The sequence below is a fragment of the Mustelus asterias genome, chromosome 3, assembly GCF_964213995.1.
Source record: "Mustelus asterias chromosome 3, sMusAst1.hap1.1, whole genome shotgun sequence".
NCBI lineage: Eukaryota > Metazoa > Chordata > Chondrichthyes > Carcharhiniformes > Triakidae > Mustelus > Mustelus asterias.
The window spans coordinates 152,416,455-152,433,207 of record NC_135803.1 but is presented as its reverse complement, the minus strand read 5'-3'; the positions used below and the strand labels follow the sequence as shown (position 1 = coordinate 152,433,207).

Sequence of the window (16,753 nt, the reverse complement as noted above, 5' to 3'; positions counted from 1 at the left end):
AAGAACAGCTTCTTCCCTGCTGCTGTCAGACTTTTGAATGGACCTATCTCGCACTAAGTTGATCTTTCTCTACACCCTAGCTATGACGGTAACACTACATTCTGCACTCTCTCCTTTCCTTCTCTATGAACGGTATGCTTTGTCTGTATAGCGCGCAAGAAACAATACTTTTCACTGTATGCTAATGCATGGGACAATAATAAATCAAATTGAATTGAATCAAATAGAAATAATGTGCAGGGGTACGGGGAAAAGACAGAGGAATGGCACTAAGTCATGATGCTCCCCCATACACCCATAGATGAGTCCCCAAACATGAGCCCCGACTGCCCACAAGTGTGTGCCCCTGGCACTGACCCCTGGCACAGGTTGACACGATGTGGAGATGCCGGCGTTGGGCTGGGGTAAACACAGTAAGAAGTTTAACAACACCAGGTTAAAGTCCAACAGGTTTATTTGGTAGCAAAAGCCACTGTCAGGTTGGGACAGTGCCAGGGGACATTGCCATGGAACTGCCTGGCCATAACCCGCCGCGGTCATGAAGGTCAGTATAGCCCCTGGGGGGGGGGGTCCTCCACGACAGGTTGAACCTGTTGTAAAGTCATATCAGTGATTTTGATTTGATTTATTATTGTCACATGTATTATTAGTATACAATGAAAAGTATTTTTTTATTGTGAGGTACTATTATCTAATGAGGGGGGAATGATCTGCTGGGGAGAGGGTCTTTATGTTTAAATTCATTGAAATGATGGAAATCGAGTTCTCACCCATTATGTTCACTCGCGAGAGGTGTCAAAAACTGGACATCAGGATTTCTCCGGCAAGATTCATGATTTCAGGGTTTTGCGGGATCTGGAGCCACTGCCGGTGAACCCACAGACGGAGAGCATGGGTTCAAGGTTCTCCCATAAAACTTCAAATTTGGCAGCACAATGGCACAGTGGTTAGCACTGCTGCCTCACAGCATCAGGGACCCGCGTTCGATTCCCGCTTGGGTCACTATCTGTGCGGAGTTTGCACGTTCTCCCCGTGTCTGTGTGGTTTCCTCCGGGTGCTCCGGTTTCCTCTCACAGTCCAAAAGACGTGCTGGTTAGGGCGCATTGGCCATGCCAAATTCTCCCTCAGTGTTACCCGAACAGGCGCCAGAGCGTGGCAACTAGGGGATTTTCACAGTAACTTCATTGCAGTGTTAATGTAAGCCTGCTTGTGACTAATAAATGAACTTAAACTTAATTCCAGCAGCTGCCAGAATGGGATTTGAACCTGTGTCCCGCAGAGCATTTGTCCTGGTCTTCAAATTGTTAGCTTAATAACATTGCCATTGGACCATCACCTGCCCCAGTTGGTTTCAGAGCTGGAGGAGGGCTAGATGATGTCAGTTTGACAGATTGGAGGGGACCGGGGACATGAGTTCCAACAATGCTAAAGCAGGGACGGATTGCATGTCAGATGATTTCTTTCTCTACTCAGAGATCAGGAAGTGTCTGGAATGCATTGCCCACTGTTGCAATAGGCACATCTGGAGAAATTGTATGAGAGGTTTTGCGGATTTTCCCCGTGAACTCCTGGCTGGTTTCAAGTGGCGTAAGAAGTCTCACAACACCAGGTCAAAGTCCAACAGGTTAATTTGGCAGCACAAGCTTTCGGAGTCTCAGGCTCCTTCCGAAAGACTCCGAAAGCTCGTGCTGCCAAATGAACCTGTTGGACTTTAACCTGGTGTTGTGAGACTTCTTACTGTGCTTACCCCAGTCCAACGCCGACATCTCCACATCATGGTTTCAAGTTGCCAAGGGCGGGGGGCCAGAGTGAAATTCTACAGAGCACCTTTTCCCGACTGGACCTGGGATTTTTGCCTCCTCCCTGCTGGTGGGTGGGGTGTGGGATGTGGCAGGATGTGTCCAGTCACGATGCTCCTGTCTATATGAATGTGGTAAGAAGTCTCACAACACCAGGTTAAAGTCATAGAGTCATAGAGGTTTACAGCACGGAAACAGGCCCTTCGGCCCAACTTGTCCATGTCGCCCTTTTTTTTAAACCCCGAAGCTAATCCCAATTGCCTGCATTTGGCCCATATCCCTCTATACCCATCTTACCCATGTAACTATCTAAATGCTTTTTAAAAGACAACATTGCACCCGCCTCTACTACTACCTCTGGCAGCTTGTTCCAGACACTCACCACCCTCTGTGTGAAACAATGGACACTTTTGTATCTCTCCCCTCTCACCTTAAACCTATGCCCTCTAGTTTTAGACTCCCCTACTTTTGGGAAAAGATAGTGACTATCTAGCTGCCCCTAGATCACTCCTCAGCCTCCTATGCTCCAGAGAAAAAAGTCCCAGTCTATCCAGCCTCTCCTTATAACCCAAACCATCAAGTCCCGGCAGCATCCTAGTAAATCTTTTCTGCACTCTTTCTAGTTTAATAATATCCTTTCTATAATAGAGTGACCAGAATTGCACACAACATTCCAAGTGTGGCCTTAACAATGTCTTGTACTACTTCAACAAGACGTCCCAACTCCTATATTCAATGTTCTGACCGATGAAACCAAGCATGCTGGATGCTTTCTTCACCACTCTGTCCACCTGTGACTCCACTTTCAAGGAACTATGAACATGTACCCCTAGATCTCTTTGTTCTGTAACTCTCCTCAGAGTCCGACAGGTTTATTTGGTAGCAAAAGCCACCAGCTTTCGGAGCGCTGCTCCTTCGTCAGGTAAGTGGCGCGCTCTGTTCACAAACAGGGCATATAAAGACACAAACTCAATTTACAAAATAATGGTTGGAATGCGAGTCTTTACAGGTAATCAAGTCTTAAAGGTACAGACAATGTGAGTGGAGAGAGGGTTAAGCACAGGTTAGAGAGATGTGAATTGTCTCCAGCCAGGACAGTTAGTGAGATTTTGCAAACCCAGGCAAATCGTGGGGGTTAAATATAGTGTGACATGAACCCAAGATCCCTGTTGAGGATTAGATGAATGTGAACATGTTTGAGGAACCAGCTGGTATTTTACTGCCCATCATTTCTACCAGTTTATATGAAGTTGCGTTGTATTGCAGGTGCTCAGTGACACTATATATAGCAATATATAACATCGGGACATAACTTCCTCGGGGTAACAATCAGCATCGGATTACCACTCTGTATCCACTTATCATTTCCTGTGCCTGTTTCATCCAACCTTCCTGTCCCAGGCAGGGGGAGATTCAGGCAGCGCAGGGATTACCAAGGCCCAACGTCAAGTCTAAGAGAATCGGAGCAAAGGAGGATTCGCCCCCTTTTCTCACAGGGCTAGCTGCTGTAAAACAGGCACACTTAGAGGTCTCCTTGCAAATGACAGGCCACCAAGAAGGTCTAAAGTAAGTGGATGGGATATGGGGAAGGTGGATGGATCGAACAAGGGGCATGGGGGGGAGGGAGTTCAGGGTCAGACATTGGGTAGGGGTGGTGGGACATCAGGGTGTTGGGGGGGGGGGGTCGTACATCGGATGGCGGGGTTGGGTATCTGATGGGGGAGGTCAGATTTTGGGTGGGGGAGTCGGACATTGGATGGGGGGTTGTTCCTTTGAGTGGGGGGAGGGTTCATACATCGGGTGGGGAGTTGGAAATCTGGTGGGGGGGGGGGGGATCGGTCATCGGGGGTTGGACATCGGGGTGGATCTAGTAGAGGGAGTGCAGATCAACTGAGGGAGGGCCTAGCCACATCAGGTCAACTGGGGGTTAGAGATGGGATCAAACTGGACCAGGGGTTGGATCTGGAGGGGTTGTGGGGAAGCTCATATGAGTGGAGGAGTCGGTGTGGATAACACCGAGAGAGGAAACTTAGTAAGGGGTGGGGCCAGTGGGTGTCTTCTGTGGGGTCAGGAGTGTGGAAGGAGTCCTATGTGGGGATCCATCTGGATATTTAAAATAACTGCCTTGGAGTGAGAAGACACAGAAAGAATTCCAGGAAAAGCAGGGAGGAGTAACTTAGCACAATCACGATTAATAATTTAAGTATTAGCAGAACCATAGAATCCCTACTGTGCAGAAAGAGGCCACTTGGCCCATCAGGTCTGCACTAACTGTCTGAAAGAGCATCTTACCCAGGCCCACCAAGATCCAGCTGGAATGAGGTGAGGGTCTACAGATAGAAGAGCATTCATCTTGACACATCTGAACACAAGTGCCTCAGGAGACTCGGAGAAAGACTTACCATTAAAATTATTGTTACGATGAAGAAATGCCCATGCATCAGGATCCAGTTCTGCTTTGTCGAGAGCACAGATCAGGCTTCCGACTGTTGGTCTTTTTTCTCTACATTTCCAAAAATGTAACATTAGAAACGCTCTATCTTGGTTATTGATTCCATTAGAGACAAAGTTATCAACATCATACTGCTTTAGGCCGAGATGCATAATTGCCAATTTCTTCCAATTTTCCCCGAGTTTTCCAGCTAGTTCCATCAACTGTTTGTCAGATATGAACGAATCTGAAAAAGAAACAATTTTGATGCAGAGGTGAACTTTTTAATATTACAGCCAATGGAAAAACGTTCAAAGGAGAATTTTTGGCACGTAAACAAATCTTAAGTAAAGTCCGTGGCTCCAAAAAACAAAATTGGTGTTTATTCATTTCAGCACTTTTTAATATTTGTCTTAGCAGTCAAATGTCCAGCAGTCAATTCAATCCAAAATTGTGAGGAATGTGATAAACTATATACATTCAGCCACCTTACTGTACCTTTTATTTCTGAATTGTTCATGTCCTGCTGTGTATCTGAAGGCATATTGAACTCATATGCTAAGAGCCTAAGGAAAGAAAGCAGGGAGGGTATGATTAAATCGTTTCAGAACATTTTTAATTATAATAATATGAGTGGTGTGCCACAGGGATCATTGCTGAGGCCACAACTTTTTACAGTTCATAGAAATGCCTTGGATGAAGAAACAGATGGTACAGTTGCTAAATTTGCTGACAACACAAAGATAGGGAGGCAAGTAAATTGTGAGGAGGACATAAGGAGCCTACGAAGGGACGTAGACTGCAGCTCCAACAACACTCAAGAAGCTTGACGCCATCCAGGACAAACATCCACTCCCTCCGTCACTGACGCACAGAAGCAGCCGTGTGTACAAGATGAACTGCAGCAATTGTCGAAGATCCTTAAACAGCACCTTCCAAACCCACGAGCACTTCCATCTCGAAGGACAAGGGCAGCAGATACATGGGAACACCACCACCTGCAAGTTCCCCTCCAAGCCACTCACCATCCTGACTTGGAAATATATCGCCGTTCCTTCACTGTCGCTGGGTCAAAATCCTGGAATTCACTCTCCAGCAGTATCATGGGTCAACCCCACAGCAAATGGACTGCAGCGGTTCAAGAAGGCAGCTCACCACCACCTTCTCAAGGGCAACTAGAGATGGGCAATAAATGCTGGCCCAGCCAGCGATGCCCATGTCCCACGAATGAATTTTAAAAATGGTTAAGTGAGGGGGCAAAGATCTGGCAAATGGAGTATCATGTGGAGAACTGTGAGATTGTTCTCACAGGGGAGAACGTGCAAACTCCACACAGACAGTGACCCAAGCCAGGATTCAAACCCGAGTCCCTGACGCTGTGAGGCAGCAGTGCTAACCACTGTAGTATCGTGCCGCTCTGTATTAACTAGGGGTCATAGTTTGAGGATAAGGGGTAAACCTTTTAGAACTGAGATGAGGAGAAATTTCTTCACCCAGAGGGTGGTGAATGTGTGGAATTCACTCCCACAGAAAGTAGTCGAGGCCAAACCGTTGTTTGATTTCACAAAGAAATTAGATATAGCTCTTGGTGCTAAAGGGATCAAGGGATATGAGGGAGGGAAGGGGGGATCAGGATATTGAATTTGATGATCAACCATGATCAAAATGAGTGGCGGAGCAGGCAGGAAGGCCCGAATGGCCTCCTCGTACTTCTAGTTTCTATGTTCCTATGTTTCTGGGCAGGAACCATATTCCTTCACTGGAGAGAGCTGGGAAAAATCGGGAAACAAGATCTCTTTAAAAGTTTATTTATAAGTCACAAGTAAGGCTTGCATTAACACTGCAATGAAGTTGCTGTGAAATTCCCCAAGTTGCCACTCTCTGGTGCCTATTTGGGTCAATCCGCCTAACCAGCACATCTTTCAGACTGTGGGAGGAAACCGGAGCACCTGGAGGAAACCCACGCAGACACGGGGAGAAGGCGCAAATGCCACACAAACAGTGATTGAAGCTGGGAATCGAATTTGGGTCCCTGGCGCTGTGAGGCAGCAGCACTAACCGCTCTGCCACCGTGCCGCCCTGAGAATCTCCTTTCCCGGTTCTCTCAAAGTTCTATGCTTGTGTCGTGGTTCTTGCTCACGGCGGGCGCAAAATCACCCCTTTAGTGTTGAAGCGGCCAAGCGACCACTTCTATGCTGTAAAACTGGAGAATCCAGTGTGGATTGGAAAGCTGTACTCAGCTCGCAGACCATAGCTAGAGGCTTTAAAATTCCTTGTGTGTTCTCACCATCTCCTGCCCTGACCCTGGTTAGAGGTTAGTGGGGCCCCTGAAGAAATTGAGTAAATTGGGATTGGGAACCTTCTGGTAATCTCCCGTCTGAGAAATACTGGGCGGCACGGTAGCACAGTGGTTAGCACTGCTGCTTCACAGCTCCAGGGTCCCGGGTTTGATTCCCGGCTCGGGTCACTGTCTGTGTGGAGTTTGCACATTCTCCTCATGTCTGCGTGGGTTTCCTCCGGGTGCTCCGGTTTCCTCCCACAGTCCAAAAATGTGCGGGTTAGGTTGATTGGCCAGGTTAAAAATTGCCCCTTGGAGTCCTGGGATGCGTAGGTTAGAGAGATTAGTGGGTAAAATATGTGGGGGTAGGGCCTGGGTGGGATTGTGGTCGGTGCAGACTCGATGGGCCAAAAGGCCTCCTTCTGCACTGTAGGGTTTCTATGATTCTACTGTGGAAATTCCAGGAAATAATAGTTTTTAACCCCGCTTTGGTTCATACCTCACAGATGGACGTACATTGTCAACACTAAAGTCATTATTTGGCTCAGCAGTTTAGGGTGGACTTGCCACACAAAACACTGCTCTCCAATTCTAGTTATAGGAAAACAGAGGAGACCTCTCAGCAGATTAGTGCCATCATGGACTGGAACATAGGCACATGGGGAGGGCATTCAGCCCCTTGTTACAGCCGGTCCCCGGGCGAGGTCCCCTGATTTGTTACCTTCCCGAAGGGGACTCCAACTTTGCTGAGCCCCCGGCTGAAAAGGAATTACCTGAATGAGAGGGCATCTCATAGAAACCTATTATCGCAGGACTAAACAGGGTAGTTGCAGGAAGGATGTTCCCGATGGTGGTGGAGTCCAGAACCAGGAGTCACAGTCTGAGGGTACAGGGTCGATGGCCTGGGACAGAGATGAAGAGAAATTTCTTCACTCAGAGTGGTGAGCCTGTGGAATTCACTACCACAGAAAGTAGCTGAGGCCAAAACATTGAATGATTTCAAGAAGGAGTTAGATATCGCATTTGGGGCAAATGGGATCAAAGGAAATGAGGAGAAGGTGGGATCAGGCTATTGAGTTGGGATGATCAGCCATGATCACAGCTGATCTGATTGTAGCCTCCAGTCCATATTCCTGCCTACCCCGATAAGCTTCCACCCCCTTGTTATCAAGAATCTATCCAGCTCTGCCTTTGTTCAAACATTCCAAGACACTGCTTCCACTGCCTTTTGCGGAAGAGTTCCAAAGACTCAAGGACCCTCTGAGAGAAAAAAATTCTCCTCATCTCTGTCTTATATGAGCGACGCCTTATTTTTAAACTATGACCCCTAGTTCTAGATTTTCCCACAAAAGGGAATATCCTCTCCACCCCCACCCTGTCCAACACCCCTCGGTATCTTAAGGGTTGTGATCAAATCTCTTGCACTTCTAAACTTGGTGGATACAAGCCTAGCCTGTCCATCAGATGACCCGCCATTAGTCTAGTAAACCTTCTCTCAACTGTTTCTAACGCATTTATATCTTTCCTTAAATAAGGAGACTAATACTGTACACAATGCTCTGGATGTGGAATCACCAACGCCCTGTACAGCTGAAGCATATGGGTTTCCACTGGGTGTTCCAGTTTCCTCCCACATTCTGAAAGACATGCCGGTTAGGTGCATTGACCTGAGCAGGTGCCGGACTGTGGCAACTAGGGGAATTTCACAGTAACTTCATTGCAGTATTAATGTAAGCCTTACTTGTGACTAATAAATAAACTTTACTTACTTTGGGAGAATCCTGTCCTTGGACTGCTGTTGGGACTGGACAGGCTAGATGTGGGAAGAATGTTCCTGAGTTTGGGGAAGCCCAGAACTAGGAGTCACAGTCTAAGAATAAGAGGGAAGCCATTCAAGACTGAGATGAGGAAGAACATCTTCACTCAGAGAGTTGTGAACCTGTGGAATTCACTACCACGGAAAGCTGTTGAGGCCAGTTCATTCAATATGTTCAAGAGGGAGCTGGACGTGGCCCTTGTGGCTAAAGGGTTCAAGGGGTATGGAGAGAAAGTGGGAGTGGGATACTGAAAGTGCATGATCAACCATGATCATCTTGAATGGTAGAGCAGGCTCAAAGGGCCGAATGGCCTCCTCCTGCACCTAGGTTCTATGTTTCTATTTTTCCTCATCTCAGCCCTAAATGGTCGACCCCGTATCCTGAGAATGTGCCCCTTGTTCCAGGTTCCCCAACCATGGAAAACATCCTCCCTGCATCTAGTCTGTCCAGCCCTGTTAGAATTTTATACGTTTCAATCGAATCTCCTCTCATCCCTCCAGTGAATACACATCTAGTCAAACCAATCGCTTCTCATAGGACTGTGGATGGAGAAAGAACGGCTACAATGATTTAACAACAATAATGGCAATAATGGCTTTTGAATGGCTATTCTGGCTGACGGTGAAGCATGCTGGGAATTTTGGTCAACTTATAGATTAAAACCAGATGCAGGTCGTAAAGAAGCTGTGGTCTGGGAGCTGTGATCTGAAGCTTCCTGCGTTGGTCAGATCAGGGAAGTTGTTAACATTAACTGAGACAATGTGACTCCGATTTTTATGGCTGCTATGTATGGGACATGTAAAATGAACTAAGCATCATGGCTTCGTTCAAAAGTAGTTTCAATGGATGTTCGAGCCATGTGACCGGTTTCTGGTTACACAATTGGCTGGATGACAGAGAATCTTCCGGAAGCAAGTGGAGAATTGTGGATAAAAGATATGTGAGTTCTTTGTTTGGCAGCAATAACTCGGTAGAGAACAACCATCGCAATAAAGCTTTACCCTGAAGGAGACTTCAGAGAGTAGAAGAAGATAGATTCTACATCGAGGATATTTCTTGACCAAGGTTTTCCTAAACTCGGTAGTATCTATTTTCAGTTAAATAGTTAAAGTTGTTGTTTAGTTAAAGTTAATATGCAGAGTTAAAACTCAGTAAAGAGTTAATGAGTTGCAACTGTTTATGTTTGAGTTGGTACTGGAAGTGTTAATTAAAGAATTAATTGAATTACTGTCCTTGTTTGTCTCATGAAACTGGAATGTTTAAATTAAAGCTGAATACTTTAAAGCCTCTGCTTTCTAAGAAGACTATGGAAATGTGGCATGTCAGCTACAACTCTCACCAACTTTTACAGATGCACCATAAAAAGCATTCTTTCTGGTTTTACACAGTTTGGTATGGCTCCTGCTCTGCCCAAGACCGCAAGGAACTACAAAAGGTCGTGAATGTAGCCCAGTCGATCACGCAAACCAGCCTCCCATCCATTGACTCATAGAATCATAGAAACCCTACAGTACAGAAAGAGGCCACTCGGCCCATCGAGTCTGCACCGACCAAAATCCCACCTAGGCCCTACCCCAACATCCCTACACATTTTACCCACTAATCCCTCTAACCTACGCATCTCAGGACACTAAGGGACAATTTTAACATGGCCAATCAACCTAACACGCAGATCTTTGGACTGTGGGAGGAAACCAGAGCACCTGGAGGAAACCCACACAGACCCGAGGAGAATGCGCAAACTCCACACAGACAGTGACCCAAGCCGGGAATCAATCCCAGGTCCCTGGAGCTGTGAAGCAGCAGTGCTAACCACTGTGCTACCGTGCCGCCCTATGCTCTGTCTACACTTCCAGCTGCCTCAGCAAAGCACAGTAAGAAGTCTCACAACACCAGGTTAAAGTCCAACAGGTTTATTTGGTAGCAAAAGCCACTAGCTTTCGGCAAAGCAGCCAGCATAATTAAGGACCCTACACACCCCGGACATTCTCTCTTCCACCTTCTTCCTTCAGGAAAAAGATACAAAAGTCTGAGGTCACGTACCGACCGACTCAAGAACAGCTTCTTCCCTGCTGCTGTCAGACTTTTGAATGGGCGTATCTCGCATTAGGTTGATCTTTCTCTACACCCTAACTATGACTGTAACACTACATTCTGCGCCCTCTCCTTTCCTTCTCTATGAACATAGAACATAGAAAAGCTACAGCACAAACAGGCCCTTCGGCCCACAAGTTGCGCCGAACAATTTCCTTACCTTCTAGGTTCATCTATAACCCTCTATTTTACTAACCAAAAGTCTCTTAAAAGACTCAATCGAATCCGCTTCCACCACCATTACTGTCAGCCGATTCCACGCACCCACCCATCCTCTGAGTGAAAAACTTACCCCTAACATCTCCTCTATACCTACTCCCCAGCACCCTAAACCTGTGGCCTCTCGTGACAACCATTTCAGCCCTGGGTAAAAGCCTCTGAGAATCCACTCTATCAATACCTCACAACATCTTACACACCTCTATCAGGTCACCTCTCATCCTTCGCCTCTCCAAGGAGAATAGACCTAGCTCTCTCAACCTATCCTCATAAGGCATACCACTTAATCCCGGCAACATCCTCGTAAATCTCCTCTGCACCCGTTCTATGGCTTCCACATCCTTTCTGTAATGAGGCGACCAGAACTGGGCACAGTACTCCAGGTGGGGTCTGACCAGGGTCCTATACAGCTGCAACATTATCTCCCAATTTCTAAACTCAATTCCTCTATTGATGAAGGCCAGTATTCCGTACGCCTTCTTAACCACAGCCTCTACCTGCGATGCCACTTTGAGCGTCCTATGAACCTGGACCCCAAGATCCCTCTGTTCTTCCACACTGCCAAGCATCTTACCCTTAATATTATATTCTTTCATCCTATTCGACCTGCCAACATGAACCACCACACACTTACCTGGGTTGAAGTCCATCTGCCACCTCTCCGCCCAGTCTTGCATCTTATCTATGTCTCGTTGCAACTGCTGACATCCCTCTACACTATCCACAACACCACCAATCTTTGTGTCATCAGCAAACTTGCCAACCCAGCCTTCCACTTCTTCATCCAGGTCATTTATAAAAATCACAAAGAGCAAGGGTCTCAGAACAGATCCCTGGGGCACCCCACTGGTGACCGACCTCCACTCTGAAAAAGAACAGTATGTTTTGTCTGTATGGCACGCAAGAAACAATACTTTTCACTGTATGTTAATACATATGACAATAATAAATCAAATCAAATCAAAAGTATAACAGGACAGTCCCACCAACCCCGGTATCAGCCTAGTGACCCTTCGTTGCACTCCCTTTACTGCAACTATGTCATTTCTTAGTTAGGGAGACCAAAACTGCACACAATACTCCAGGTGTGGTCTCACCAAGACCTGCGGCTGGGATTCTCCAGTCCCACTGCAAACGATTCTCCAGTCCCACTGCCTCAGAGCGCCAGGGACCCAGGTCAGGTTCGGTTCCGGCCTTGGGTTGCTGTCTGTGTGGAGTTTGCACTTTCTCCCCGTGTCTGCGTGGGTTTCTTCCGGTTGCTCCGGTTTCCTCCCACCGTCCAGAGATGTGCGGGTTAGGTTGATTGGCCATGGTAAATTGACCTGAGTGTCAGGGATTAGCAGGGTAAATGGGTGTGGTTGCGGGAATAGGACCCGGGTTGGGATTGTGGTCGGTACAGACTTGATGGGCCGAATGGCCTCCTTCTATACTGTAGAGATTCCATGATTCTATGAATGAAAATTTGGCTAAGCGCCAAATTCTCCGATCTCGCTGGCAGCGGCGGGGGGGGGGGGGGGGGGGGGGGGCATCCGAGACCAGAGAACTCCGGCCTCAGAAATTTCTTGGGAGAAATCCGCCATTGCACAGGTTGATACTGAATTTTCGGCTGTTCATGCCGGTAGGATTTTCTGGTCCCGCTGCAGGGAACGGAGATTTGGCTGCGGACCAAGTTGTCTGGACTTGCTGCAGCAGCAGCAGGGTGTGAACCGCTGGTAAGATCACACCCTGGGTGTTCCAAACCAGTTTTAGTCTTATTGCACTATCTCAGAGCAGTTTGATACAAATTACTGCATCATTGCTGAGGTCAGTTAAGAATCAACCACATTTCTATGGAGTCACAGGTGGACCAGACCAGGTAAGATTTTGCCAGGTTTCCTTCCCCGAGGGGCATTAACGAACCAGATAGATTTTACAACATAAAAGTAAGATACTGTGGATGCTGGAATCTGAAACAAAAACAGAAAATGCTGGAAAATCACAGCAGGTCTGACTGAAACATTGGGCAAGATTTGATTGCCTCACTCGTCCCGAAATCATAAAATCCCGCCCCAGGTCAACGGACATTTCCAATGCTCCAATTCTGTGGTGGACAGGGCGGTAAAATTCCGGCAACTGGCTCTATTCTCTATCGATGTGGAGATGCCGGCGTTGGACTGGGGTAAACACAGTAAGAAGTTTAACAACACCAGGTTAAAGTCCAACAGGTTTATTTGGTAGCAAAAGCCACACAAGCTTTCAGAGCTCTAAGCCCCTTCTTCAGGTGAGTGGGAATTCTGTTCACAAACAGGGCTTATAAAGACACAGACTCAATTTACATGAATAATGGTTGGAATGCGAATTTCCAATACTTGGATAGCCAAGTTCCGCACACACGAGGACGGCCTCAACCGGGATATTGGGTTCATGTCACACTACTTGTAACTCCCACAGTTGCGTGGACCTGCAGAGTTTCACTGGCTGTCTTGTCTGGAGACAATACACATCTTTTTAGCCTGTCTTGATGCTCTCTCCACTCACATTGTTTCGTTTCTTAAAGACTTGATTAGTTGTAAGTATTCGCATTCCAACCATTATTCATGTAAATTGAGTCTGTGTCTTTATAAGCTCTGTTTGTGAACAGAATTCCCACTCACCTGAAGAAGGGGCTTAGAGCTCCGAAAGCTTGTGTGGCTTTTGCTACCAAATAAACCTGTTGGACTTTAACCTGGTGTTGTTAAACTTCTTACTCTATTCTCTCTCCACAGATTTTTATAACGATCCAGTCATTTCACAGCCACCAATACTGATGCTACATTTTTATTCCAAAGGAATTTTGATTCGATTTATTACTGAAGAAGCTGTTCTTGGGTCGGTTGGTACGTGACCTCAGACTTTTGTATCTTTTTCCCGACAGGAGAAGGTGGAAGAGAGAATGTCTGGAGTGTGTGGGGCCCTTAATTATGCTGGCTGCTTTTCCCGAGGCAGAGGAAAGTGTTGACAGAGTCAGTGAATGGGAGGCTAGTTTGCGTGATGGATTGGGCTACATTCACGACCTTTTGTAGTTCCTTGCACTAACTTCATTTAAATCCTGCATCTGCCAAAGTGAAATTTCTTGTTTTCATGGATCTAATTTAAGGACATAAGAACTAGGGTCAGGAGTCGGGATTTCAGCCTGAGCCTGTTTCACCATTCAATATAATCATGATTGATCACATCTCAGCCAAAACTTCCTACTCACTCCCCATAATGTGGGGGTGGCACAGTGGTTAGCACTGCTGCCTCAGAGCGCCAGGGACCCGGGTTCGATTCCTGGCTTGGGTCACTGTCTGTGTGGAGACTGCACATTCCCATTTGCATGTGTTTCCTCTGGGTGCTCTGGTTTCCTCCCGCAGTCCGAAAGATGTGCTGGTTAGGTGTATTGGCCGTGCTAAATTCTCCCTCAGTGTACCGCAACAGGCGCCGGAGTGTGGCGACGCGAGGATTTTCACAGTAGCTTCATTGCAGTGTTAATATAAGCCGACTTGTGACTAATAAATAAACTTTTTAACCCTTCGTCTCGCCATTAAAAAAACTATCAATCTCTTCCTTAAATTTGTTTAGAGTCCCGGCGTCCACTGCATTCTGGGGTAGAGAATCCACACATTCACCACCCGTTTGAGTGAAGAATTCCTCCTCATTTCTTAATTAAACTGCCATCCCTGAGGCTGAAATGACAACCCCATGTTCAGGAATCTGCACCAGAAACATAACCATGACATAACACTGCCCGGCTGGCTCATTGATTTAGCTTTTTAAAACTCTAGCTGTTAGAAAAAAAACCACAGCCACAAGATTAATATTTAACTTAGCACTAACGAGAAACAAAATTAGTTATTACATTAAATTAAATATCTGTGACTCACCCAGCTGCTTTTCGTGGCCAATACTTGATTAAACTTTTAACAAACGTTTGTCTGAACTATCACGGCTTTTATCATTTTATCACATCCGTTCGTGTAGAAGAATAAGGAAGTGACACAGCAATTATGTAGATTGAAGTGCTTCGGGAAGTTTGACCATATGACATTTACCCATTGCCTTCAGATACTGTCTCCCATTTACCTTATTCAAGTGACTAAGGATCACCAAGTTCATGACTAAAATATTCAACTTCTTGTTTTGTAGTGAAATTAATAACATAATTGATAAATTAAAGAGAGTATAGGAAAGATCAATAGGGACCTGGGGGTCCTTGTGCATGAGACGCAAAAACCCAGTCTGCAGGTGCAACAGGTGATCAAGAAGGCAAATGGGATGTTGGCCTATATCGCAAGGGGGATAGAATATAAAAGCAGAGATGTCTTGCTGCACCTGTACAGGGCATTGGTGAGGCCGCAGCTGGAATACTGTGTGCAGTATTGGTCCCCTTATTTGCGGAAGGATATATTGGTCTTGGAGGGAGCGCAGAGAAGGTTCACCAGGTTGATACCGGAGATGAGGGGTGTTGATTATGAGGAGAGACTGAGCAGATTGGGTTTGTATTCGTTGGAATTTAGAAGGCTTGGGGGGGATCTTATAGAGACCTATAAGATAATGAAGGGGCTGGATAGGGTAGGGGTGGAGAGATTCTTTCCACTTAGAAAGGAAACTAGAACTAGAGGGCACAGCCTCAAAATAAAGGGGGGTCAGTTTAGGACAGAGTTGAGGAGGAACTTCTTCTCTCAGAGGGTGGTGAATCTCTGGAATTCTCTGCCCACTGAAGTGGTGGAGGCTACCTCGCTGAATATGTTTAAATCACGGATAGATGGATTCCTGATCGGTAAGGGAATTAGGGGTTATGGGGATCAGGCGGGTAAGTGGAACTGATCCACTTCAGATCAGCCATGATCTTATTGAATGGCGGGGCAGGCTCGAGGGGCCAGATGGCCTACTCCTGCTCCTACTTCTTATGTTCTTATAAGACAATCAATGTTTAAATAAAACCTATTTCTGTGATATTTCAACAATATCGACCGCAGTGAGAAACACAAGAGGTGGGGATTTTATGGCCTCGCTCATCCCAAAACAGTAAAATCCCGTCCAAAGTCAATGGACCTTCCCGTGCTCCACCCCCCCGGACGCTCCGATTCCCGTGGCGGGCGGGCCGATAGATCCCGAGCAGAATTTTCCCGCCCCGCATGGGAATCGTAGCGGGCGGGGGAGGATCGTGCAAAGATCCGCTGACCTCAGGCAGGAATTTCCGGTCTTGGGGCGAGCGCAGCTGGAAAATCCCACCCAGAATCACGGAACTTTAACGGTACAAGAGGCCATTCCTGCTTTTGCTACTAAAGAGGATAACCTCACAATTATTCACTTTATACTGCATCTGCTGTGCATTTCCCACTTGCGTCATCACTGCTCACTAAATGCCACTGACTTAACAGAATTAACATTGAGTTAAGTATCTTCACAGTTTCCATTCCCATTATGAATTTTAAGGGGCATCAAGTGACTTTTAAAGGGTGGCTGGACAAATACATGAATAGGATGGGAATAGAGGGATACGGTCCCCAGAAGGGTAAGGGACTTTAGTTCAGATAGGCAGCATGGTCGGTGCAGGCTTGGAGGGCCGAAGGGCCTGTTCCTGTGCTGTAATTTTCTTTGTTCTTTGTTCTATGACTTCTTATATTACACGCCAATTTATTAAAACAATGAACAAAACTGAAAGTAAACTTAATTAAATTCTCTGACTCACACGTCCCTGCCCTGAAGTCCAGATTTGAGGGGATAAGTCTCAGTCCTCAGGGAAAAGTTACTCAGCTTCCTGGCAACCATTAAAAATGATGCGATCACTGAAATAAGAGTTAATCTCTGTCCTCCTCCAGAGTGGGGGTATATAGAACAAAGAACAAGAACAAAGAACAATACAGCACAGGAACAGGCCCTTCGGCCCTCCAAGCCCGCGCCGCTCCCCGGTCCAGGATTGAATCCTGAATCCAGGATCCCCGCCCAATTTTCCAGCCTATCTACATACCAATATCCTATCCACCGAGCTGTCCCTCACAGCTATGATGCTTTGTTCATCACAACCTATTAACTCACCCCCACCCCCCCATTCCAGACCATGTGATCTCCAGGGAGAGGCGAAAACCCAGAGTGAAAACCCCAGGGCCAATAT

General features: G+C 46.6%; 1 protein-coding gene across 1 annotated transcript in view; it reads right to left on the bottom strand.

Annotated features, from left to right (window-relative positions):
* LOC144491895 (uncharacterized) overlaps positions 1–7,297 on the bottom strand; it is a 45,436-nt gene extending 38,139 nt beyond the window's left edge. The window contains exons 1-3 of the mRNA XM_078210185.1: positions 7,230–7,297; positions 4,729–4,796; positions 4,202–4,477 (exon numbers count right to left, since the gene is read on the bottom strand). Of these exons, the coding sequence (XP_078066311.1) occupies positions 4,202–4,477; positions 4,729–4,796; positions 7,230–7,297 (412 nt within the window). The remainder of the gene's footprint in view (positions 1–4,201; positions 4,478–4,728; positions 4,797–7,229) is intronic.
* Positions 7,298–16,753: the final 9,456 nt, after the last annotated feature.